The sequence below is a fragment of the Malus sylvestris genome, chromosome 13 (genome assembly GCF_916048215.2).
Source record: "Malus sylvestris chromosome 13, drMalSylv7.2, whole genome shotgun sequence".
NCBI lineage: Eukaryota > Viridiplantae > Streptophyta > Magnoliopsida > Rosales > Rosaceae > Malus > Malus sylvestris.
Window position 1 is genome coordinate 3,809,650 of NC_062272.1, and position 10,158 is coordinate 3,819,807.

A 10,158-nucleotide genomic window follows, 5' to 3' on the forward strand; every position below is an offset into this window, starting at 1 on the left:
ATTCTTTCCCTATTTTTATATTTCTTGTTTGTTTTAGAATTAGGTCTTTATAAACACAGCTCTTGTAACTCAATATATATAAGATACAGACAAATTGAGTTATGGAGCGACAAATATGTAGTGTTCTTCTTTCTTTTTTAGTCAATGGAATAATAATTTGAGTTTCTAATCGATTTTTACTTCTTTGTCTTGTTGTTTGATTCTTTTAACAAAATAGTGGTGATGTTCAAAACTTCAAATCTATGGCAGAGGTTTTGGTATCCCGTTTATTGTCTTCATATATTACTTTCAGTTTAAGTTCAATTACTCGTTGTAGACTTGAGAGATTAGTCAAGCTACTTAGGACAATTTGCTACTCTATATGCACTTAATTAAGTTCAAATCTATTTTCTTGTGGTTAATTAATTTACATAAACTTAATGAAGATTACCAGTGAAAAATCAGTATATTTGTCTAATTTTTCTTTTTTATTTCCTCAAGCCGTCAACTAATCATCTATTGACTGATGCCTTAGCCAAAGAAAAAAACATGATTGAATGCATACATACAGACGGACGAATTAACATAATAAAGATTATTGATATTGATATGAATATATAATTTGATTATATATCATCATAACAAAGAAAAAAACATTAGTGCATGGTATTGATAGTGAATTGTTATTGGCACTCCAAAAATCTCATTCTACGTACACTTCAAACTTTCCATATTTGGAAAGAAAAATATACTTGTAAGGAGTGTAGAATGAGATTTTTGGAATGTTAATAACACCTCCCTATTGATATTGTTTATAATATATATATATATATATATATATATTATTTACCCTGCATAGTGCAGGATCCCATGTCCCATCCAAAATATTGTTACACACCAAGACCACCAGAAAACAATTTGCAATAGAACATTTAGCCACTTTTTGTGATATACCCTATTGCCTATTAACATCTATAGGAGCTAGGACAATTCACAAAATGAAAATCTTGACGGGAAGTTTGCTTTTTCAATTTGGGGTTTATAGTAGCCTTAGTAGGAATTCAAATGAAATTGGACATTTTTCAACAAACAGAAAAAAATTTCACAAGGGGGATAGATAATTCTTTCCGATAAGAGAGTGATAACTAGTTGATGAAGATTAAACATAATATATATAGAGGGTTAAGATTCGGGTCCACACGTTTTTGTCATATATTTTCACACACTTTTTTATGGGGGGTCACTCCGTAATGTATTTTAATTATCCAACCGTTTATCTTTTATGTCTTACCTCAAATATCATGTCTATAAAAATTCACCAAATCCGAAACTATATAACCGTTGGATTAAATTTAGTGTTTTTTTTGTATAACCGTATTCGTCCATTTTCTTCAGTACAAATAAATGTAATAATGATTTTGAATTTATCTAATTTTTTTAAGTGATGATCTATTAATGATATACTAAAATATAGACAGTTCAAATTGAAAAACACATTAGGGAGTGGGTCCACAAAATGGATGTCAAAGATGTGTGTTCCCGTATCCTAACACACACTAGAAATTTCATTTTACACTCCATACCAGTGTATTTTGTTAGAATCCTAATTGGACTTAACGAAAAAGGATAAAGGAAAATATTATGTTTTAAAATACAAAACAAATTGCCATTTAGTATTATTGTATAATGGTATTCCTCTTCACTTGTAAGTGAGAGGTCTTAGATTCGATTCTCGTCAAAGACGAATTTGAACCACATTATTGCATGTAGATAATATCGTTTTAAAAAAAATAATACAAAACTAATTAGAGTTGTTATACGTGTAAAACAACATCCTATAATTGAGGACATATTTGAACGTGCCTGACAGCAAATACTACCCACTACGTTTGGAACTGGATACAACAGTTATAAACCAACCCTCCTTGATAGATGGGAGTTGGTTGTTGTTGTATGTAGTTAAAGGAATTTCCTGCTCACAAAAAAAAAAATAAAAGAAAAAAAAAGTTCGAAGTACATAAGAACACAATCATAGGATTGATCTCTCCATTCTCCCATAATCTCATGAGTTTCACATCATGTTAAAGATAAGATCAGCTGAGAAAGTGGTTTCGTTTGTGTTGTATATATTTATTCAAATATGGACCATTTTACTACTTAGTACTATGGTCTGGTGGTATTCATTTTCACTTGAAAGTGAAAGGTCTTAGGTTCGAATCTCGTGGATGGTGACTTTGATACCAAATTAAGCTGTCATTGTATGACTTAGCCAAACTCTTATTCCTCTTAGTGTAAAATTATCGATGTACTAAAAAAAAAAAATATGGACCCTTTTTTGACTTCATGTACTTCTAGTAAGTAACAAGTAAGATACTAAGGTGATACATTTCACATTGTACGGTAAATAAATTTGGTGTGCAACAACGGCCTATCTAGCTTGTAGTAAATATGAATCGGAATTTGGAGCCAACCAGTAACCAGGCAGTTCGAAGTTTAATGAGTAGAATAAAAGAAAAGTTAGAAGTGAATGAAAGTGAACGAACTGAATCAATGAAAAAATTGAAAAGGTAATAAACATAGCATAGCTTAGTAGTACTGTAGTAGTGAAGAGAAGAGGTCCTGTCATCCCTTCCTTCTTTTGTGGGTGCAATGCCAAAGTTGGAAACCTGAAAGAGACCAGTGCTAAAATCACATGTCACTTTCCTCACTCACCAGCCCACAGTGTGAATATATTGAATTTAGGAGATAGCAAAAGGCAAATGGCTTGCCAGGACATAAGTTGTTTATATTTATATTTGCGTCTTTTTTTGTGATGGGACGATTCCCTCACTTTCCCAAACAGGAAATAAAGCCATTTTTACACTTGAATCTCCACCTTTCTTTGCTCGTGTATACAACTATTTTCCCAAGGTCTCCTTTTCCTTTCAATTTTTTGCATGCCTGGTAAATTTCATGCCTGCCTCTGCAGCCCTCTCTCTTCTGCATCTTTCTGCTTCTCCATGATACGTTTTGTATGTGGATTGGACGCCCCACGAGATTCCCATGTCTTCTTTGAACCTTAGCAAAGTTACCAGTTCCCCCACTTATTACCACACCGGACCCTTCCGGCTTTGGTTGTGAGATTCTCCCGTGCAACTAAGACTTAGTTTTGATATTGTAATTGTCAAATAAATATTTGTCGTGTGTTCAAAAGTACTTCATCTATTTAATAGACGATTGACAATATGTCATGAGATGAGAATCTCTTATTCAAATCATGACTCATGAGTATGAACGATCTTGTTCCAATCGGATTTGTGGTTCCCTTCCTTTTCATATTTGGACACAATCATTGGATGCATGTTCATCTCCACTTTCTATCTCTATCGGGAAATTAAGATTAGACCCATCTCAGTACCATATCTTTTTAGGCTCTAGCTACCTAGATGTGTTCATTGTACACTTTCCTAACCATTAGGGTGCTTTCTCTCTCATCCTTCCTAGCTGTTAGGTTAATTCATTTATATGCACTTATAATTAGAAAAATGATTTTCATACATCATTTTTAGTTTTTCTTACACTCTTCTTTATTTTTAACTGTTGATTGGATTGAATAAATCAAAAGCAATCACATTATTGCTAACTTATTATGAGGCTTAGCCCACTCCCCCACCCTCTTAGTGTAGATAATATGATTCAAATTCGCATTTGACGATAATCGAACATAAGAACTCTCACTTACAAGTAAAAATAAATACTACTAAGTGACATGTAATTAAGAAACTAAACAAAATGTGTGTTTATCATTTCCCTATAATTATTACTCCATTCTCTAACAATTTACAAGTTTTTTTAGGATTTTATTAACCGATAGAGTTGTAGCTACAGGATTGCCCATACTAGGGTTTTCGATTTGAGTAAGAAAAAAAAACTAGGGTTTCGGAAATCTTTAATCCGCGTTCCCCATGCCTTTTATTTAGAGAGTACAATTTGGGTGTGGAGTTTTATATGATTGACAAGTTTACATGTTAGTGAGTGTGCCCTATATTTTAAACCCTAAACCGTGATATATGCCAAGGATGCCCCAACAACTTGCCAGTGATGATAAGAAGGATTACATTGTCCACACTAGTCCAGGTCAAACATTAAAACCAATGTTTATCGAAACTAAGCAATACTTTCAGTTACACACTTGACATCCATCCTAGATTAAGCATGAGCGATCAATGGTTATCCAAACCAAGAAGAGCACAAAGAAAGTAGCGGTCGACAATTTCCTATAAGCTGGCACAATGGCAATCGACAATTACAGTACGGCGACGACCGGCAATTACTTGATCCAAGGACAATCTGCCTTCTGTTTTCTCTCTTTCCATCTCTTTTTATTAATTAAAAAATAGTACTATATGGGGAGGAACACCTTCCTACCATGTCCATTTGGACCATTTCTAATCTTTGTCTTCATTTCGTGGCCCGTTTACCTCTAGGAAACGCAGGAACTATGGTGAGAATTAAGCTATGGTAACGGATTTCAGAGTAAATTTCAGAATATATAGTTTATGACTCTACACAAATAAATCTTTACGAGAAAACAAGATACAACGCAACATTAATTAAAGAAAACATAGGAGATACCTTAAAAAAGACATAGGAAATAATGAGACTAAACCAACAACCTCATCAAACAACAGTAACAAACAAAAGAGAAAAACTCTTCATGTGTCCCGGATTCGAAACTCTTCAATCTTCTAAATTATTGTAATAGTTTTTAATTCTCCCCCTTAATAATAATATTTAAAAATAAAATAAAAAAGCAGAGAGAAAAACTCCAAATTTTTAAAGCTGGTCAATTGGATGACAATGTCTCATTTTGATCCCAATTTGGGTGTTTTTTTTCAATGATTTCCTACTCTATGGGGTAGAGTATGTAGGGTACTCAAACTCGTATCTAAGCAAGTCGAATTTGAAACATCTCACTTATAAGTAGAGATAAATATGAATGTATTATGGTGCTAGTGGCTATCTTAATTTGGTGTTAACAAAACTAAGATTTTTTGGCCAGAGAGGCACAATTTTGAGTTCATTGAGAAAAGCAAGTGGTTAAGAGTGTTAAAAGTTACTGATTTATTACTGGATCTGGAGTTCGTATTTGGTTTGTTTTTGCATCGTTGATTAAGATTTCCATCAATTTTTATTTATTTATTAGTTTTGAAATTAATTGTAGGATTTGGATCTTTTGAACTTGTTTCTTACTATTGCTTTTTAATTCTTGTATAAACTATTGATCTTTAATTCTTGTACAAAAATCTGTTAAAATATTTCAACAAGGTCGTTGTAGTATAGTGGTAAGTATTCCCGCCTGTCACGCGGGTGACCCGGGTTCGATCCCTGGCAACGGCGCTTTTTTTTCATTTCCCCCCAATTTTTGTGATCCCGCCTTCTCTTACCCACTGGTAATTATAATTTCTTCAATCTCAAAAGCCTCTCTCGTTTTTGTTCCCGTCACAAATTGATTTATTTTTTGTTGATGGAACAACAGAAAGGAGTTCGTTACCTTTGAGTTTCTGTATCGGGGCCTCTGGAACAGACGTAGATAATCATTCGCCAGAGGCATAGGCATGTTCAATCTTGGAAATACGACGAATCACAGGGAAGAGAAGTAGGAGAGGTGGACTTGTAAATAAGTCATTCAGTTTGGCAATGAAGAAAATGACATGTTTAAATATCCGAAAGTAATGCTATGTACCATTTCCTGCTCATCAAGGAGAGAGTGACTTTCAGCCAATGATAGTTTGCCCTAGATTCTGTTGGCGCCTCCAATCATCTTAGGAAGGATGATGCAGTTCATGAAGACGCAGGGCTTTTTACAAGTTCTTGAGATTGTAAATCTACCGCGGTAGCCAGCAACTTGTCTGCAAATGAAGATAAACGTGTGAACACATTTTCCTTTCTTATTCACCTTCCCTGCAAACCCCAGAGGAAGCTGAAAATACTAATTCGAATACCCATGCAGATCATGTGTTACGTCCTTTCGGAAAGTTTCAGCAAGTTCAACTGTGAAGGTAAAAATGTCATCCAATACATTCAGGATTATTGCATGCCTGTGCACTGTCCAGAAGTTGTTCTTTCGATTGAGGTTTACCATAACGTGTGAAAACGGATGAAGATCCAAGAGTTGTTGGTTCTTGGACAACAAACCACGTACCCTTAACCGAACTGAGGGATAAGATCTACTGCTAAATGGACAACGTGATGCAAAAGGCCGGTCAGCATGATCTTTCGGGATAATTCCTTATCGAAGACACATTTTGCTTAGTGATCCGTCCGCGCGCGGTAGGTTATGGCGAACTTGTACTCAATTGGCTTAGAAATTCGAATGACGAGCTCTCAGAAAATGGGCGTGCCTTGACAGCCTTGTAGCTGGAAAGTCACAAAAGGAGCTAAAAGCAATTAAGTGATGTCACGAACTCTGAATTTGCCTAGTTGACACGCACAAGGCTCGATGTTGTGATATTGTCACCAGGGAGACTAAAAACATACAACTGTAAATAGAGACAAGAGATTGCTTCATCCACAAGATATGCGAAACAAGCTCAGCATGATTAATTGGGATTCTTGATAATCTTAATCTCAAACAAAACCCATTAATTGGGAATGTTGAGAGCCTTGCTTCTGTTCAATTATAAATAATGATTAGTCAATAAAACAAAATTTTGCTACAATGAAGATGAAAGACACATGTTGGAACAAAAAATGGTTATACGAAAATGAACCAGATATCCAATTGCTTGCACTATAAGAATATCCCAATGAAAAATCTGATAGTTGCTCTTGATTCGTGAGCCATTTAGCCTCGACGTGTATCCAGTTGGAGTGCAAACGACTAAACAAGAATGTTGTATGGTAAGGAATAAGGAGAATGAGTTTAAAAATGGGAACTTTAACGAAAAGCTCCCGGTACTGTTCACTTTAACGAAAAACCACATTTTTACACTAAAAAGTCAATCCTGGTACTATTCACTTTACCCTTTATTTTGTCCTTATCATTAAAACTCAAAGTTTTCAAGCCCTTTTCATTAGTTTTCCTTTTAAAAATTTGCTCTCCTCGGCATTACCCATAAAATAATTACGATCATATACATTAAAGTAAGCAAAATAAACAACAAAAATGTTATTTTTACCATGTATTTGTACCATTATTTTCCCATAAAAAGTTATGATCAGATGCATTAAAGTAAGCAAAATAAACAACAAAAATGTTATTCTTACCATCTATTTGTACCATATCTTTAATAAAAATGGGATGCACTTGTGTTTGTGGCTTTTATTTATTAGAAAGACTAGCATATGGGCACACACAAAGCGTGTGAGATTTTTTTTTTTTTTTTAAATAGAGATATGTTAGGATTACATGTAGGTTAGGCTTTGAAAAAAACAGCAAAATTTAGTTGTGTGAAATTACATTTATGCCCCGTATTTCTTATTCATATTATTTTGTTTTAATTAGAATGTTAAACTAGTAATTTCATAAAGTTTTGGTTGACAATGAGTATTTTATTAATTAGTAGAGATGATATAAATAGACGATAAGTGTGGGGGTTTCTTTGGTTGTTGCATAAAGGGTTTGGGCTTAAGCCGAAATGGTAAGAAAGTAACAACAACCTCCTTTACACGCAACGCAAAGTCATACTGCTTTCGCTCTTTTTACCTACGTGGCAATCAATCATTGGGCCCTCATAGCATTTAAAGCCCAACGGAAGGAGAGATTCAACCAACGGAGAGGGAGAGATTATATCTGGTAGTTCCGTAGTTGGGGTATCCAATCCAAGGAGCCGAAGGTTGAAGAAAGACCAGCAACGAGAATCTCTGAAGTTGGTTTGACCAAAATCACCCGCGACGATGCCGACGTTGACGAAGCTGTACACAATGCAAGAAGCCTCGCAGCACAACACCAAAGACAACTGCTGGGTCGTCATCGATGGCAAGGTAATTGTTTCCCCATGAATTCAAATATTCAATTCAACCCAAAAACGAAGATGCCATGAGTTTTTCCTTTCGGGTATTTGTATTTTCAGATCTGTATGTTGCCCCTGGTAGCTAATCTTTGCACTGCATCCTGGGATTGATGCAAAAGGATCACTTTGAATATTCTAACTTTTAGGGTTGTTTGTGTTCAGGAGGATTCAATGTGTCCTTAATCTTTAGGTCATGAAAAAGTCAAAGAATGAGACTTTGGATTACTACCTGCAAAACCCATATTCTATTTTCATTTTGTTTACTATTTACTGCTGTAATTCCTCTGCGTTTCTCAGTTTCTAGGTCAAGTTTCCTCCTTTCCAATCATAAATTTTGACCTATAGATAATACGATTTGGTTGAATTGTCGTCGGGAGTAATCTTTATGTGTGTGTGGCCTTGCTATTCATAATCTTGTTTAAATTACATATGAATAGTCCTTATGGAATTTGATCGCGATTCGTGAGGCGTGTTGTATTCTGTTAAAATTATTACCGGCTTTGGTACTCGAGAATTGGCGTAATCAATTTTCTTTTCTATCATTTCAACTGGTTGCTGGTTTAAGTGCACGTCTTGCTGTATTCGTGTTGCTTGCAGCCTTACTGTTGTTGTGGCATTTATGAACTAATATTCGTCTGAGTTTTATCTGCAAATTTGGTCAGTAATCTCGGCATCCTTCCTCTCTTAATTATCGAAAAAAAAAAATTTCAGTGTGCAGAATGAGGAATCCCATGACTGTTGGAAGCTCTTTGTCATCCAAATTATTGTCTTGATTTACGAATTTGAAATCTGATTTTATGAGATCGAATTGATTGTGTATGTCATAACGAATTTCAAATGTAGTTTGCATTGCTGGTTCGGTTTCTCTGTTTTATTTTGATTTGGAGAACTATAATTTGACATCAAACTCTATGGTCTGATCATAGTGCATTGGTTAATCCCAGGTGTACGATGTGTCAACATATTTGGACGACCACCCTGGGGGAGACGATGTACTCCTGGATGCAACTGGTACATTTATAAGCTTCCAATCTCCATAACTTACTCAACTTATTAGACTGTGCAATCAAGATTTTGCTTCAGTTCAGATAATCATCTCAAACAACAATGTAGATGTGTCGTGATCTGAATTTATGAGATTCGATTTCATTAGGAAGAGATGCCACCGAAGATTTTGAAGATGCCGGGCACAGCAAAACTGCGAGGGAGGAAATGGAAGCCTTCTGCATTGGAGAGCTTGACACCACCTCCTTGGATATTCCAGAGCTCGAGATTTTCTCCAAGAATCAGCCAACCGATTATCCAAAGAAGCTCGTGGACTTGACAAAGCGATACTGGGCTGTTCCTGCGGCTGTTGTTGGCATCTCCGTGGTTGTCGCGGTCTTGCACTTGCGCAAGAAGTAACCATCGGATACAATTTGCCCTTGGTATACGACTTAAAGGGAGAGTTCTTCACAATTTTGAATGATTAGGAGAAAACAGCAACTGAGAGAACTGCCCCATTTTTATCTAGATTTTCATGATTATATTATTGTTACAAACTATATGGAGATTGTATGTCATTGAAGTTAGGGGAAATCCATGGCTTCTGTGTTTGTGAGTCTCCATTGTTGAAAGATGGAAAATTACACTAAAATGTGCTTTATTGAATGTTTAGTGTCCTTTTAGTGGTAAGAGCTTTTACTTTGATTGAAGTTAAAACTAGGCGCTATATTTTTAGCAAAGTTGTCGATAACATGTACGTACTTGATTGAAGTTGAAAACACTAAACCATTTAGCAAAGTTGCCAACTAAAGTATATTGTAGAATAATACACGTACATTTGATCGAGGTTATTTTTTTGGTTTTTTGATACAATTATATTTTTTACAACAAAGTGTGAGGAATAAATTAGTTTTGAACTTATCACTCACGTCATTTAAACTTAAAACCTTGTTTACAACTTATAAGTAAATAGGAATAATTTAGATTGTACTATACAATAAGACGATGACAAGACAATAATACTTAAGTGATACATATTTTGCTTGAAGTTCAAATACACTAAAATGTGATTCAACTAAAAATTTAAACAGAAGCTTTAAGGGAAAAGATCTTTGCTTTTATAAAAAAAAAAAAAAAAAAAAAAAAAGGAAATTAAATTGTAGAGCCTAAATAACCTTGTTTACAACTTATAAGTAAATAG

General features: G+C 34.8%; 1 protein-coding gene and 1 non-coding gene across 2 annotated transcripts; both read left to right on the forward strand.

Moving 5' to 3' along the window:
• Window positions 1-5,286: 5,286 nt before the first annotated feature.
• Window positions 5,287-5,358, forward strand: TRNAD-GUC (transfer RNA aspartic acid (anticodon GUC)). Its single transcript has one exon. It is a non-coding gene; the product is annotated as a tRNA-Asp (tRNA).
• A 2,362-nt stretch (window positions 5,359-7,720) lies between these two features.
• Window positions 7,721-9,623, forward strand: LOC126594975 (cytochrome b5-like). The gene is made up of 3 exons (XM_050261268.1): window positions 7,721-7,944; window positions 8,918-8,984; window positions 9,127-9,623. The coding sequence occupies exons 1-3, from the start codon at window positions 7,858-7,860 to the stop codon at window positions 9,375-9,377; spliced, it is 405 nt and encodes a 134-aa protein (XP_050117225.1). The 5' UTR covers window positions 7,721-7,857; the 3' UTR covers window positions 9,378-9,623.
• Window positions 9,624-10,158: the final 535 nt, after the last annotated feature.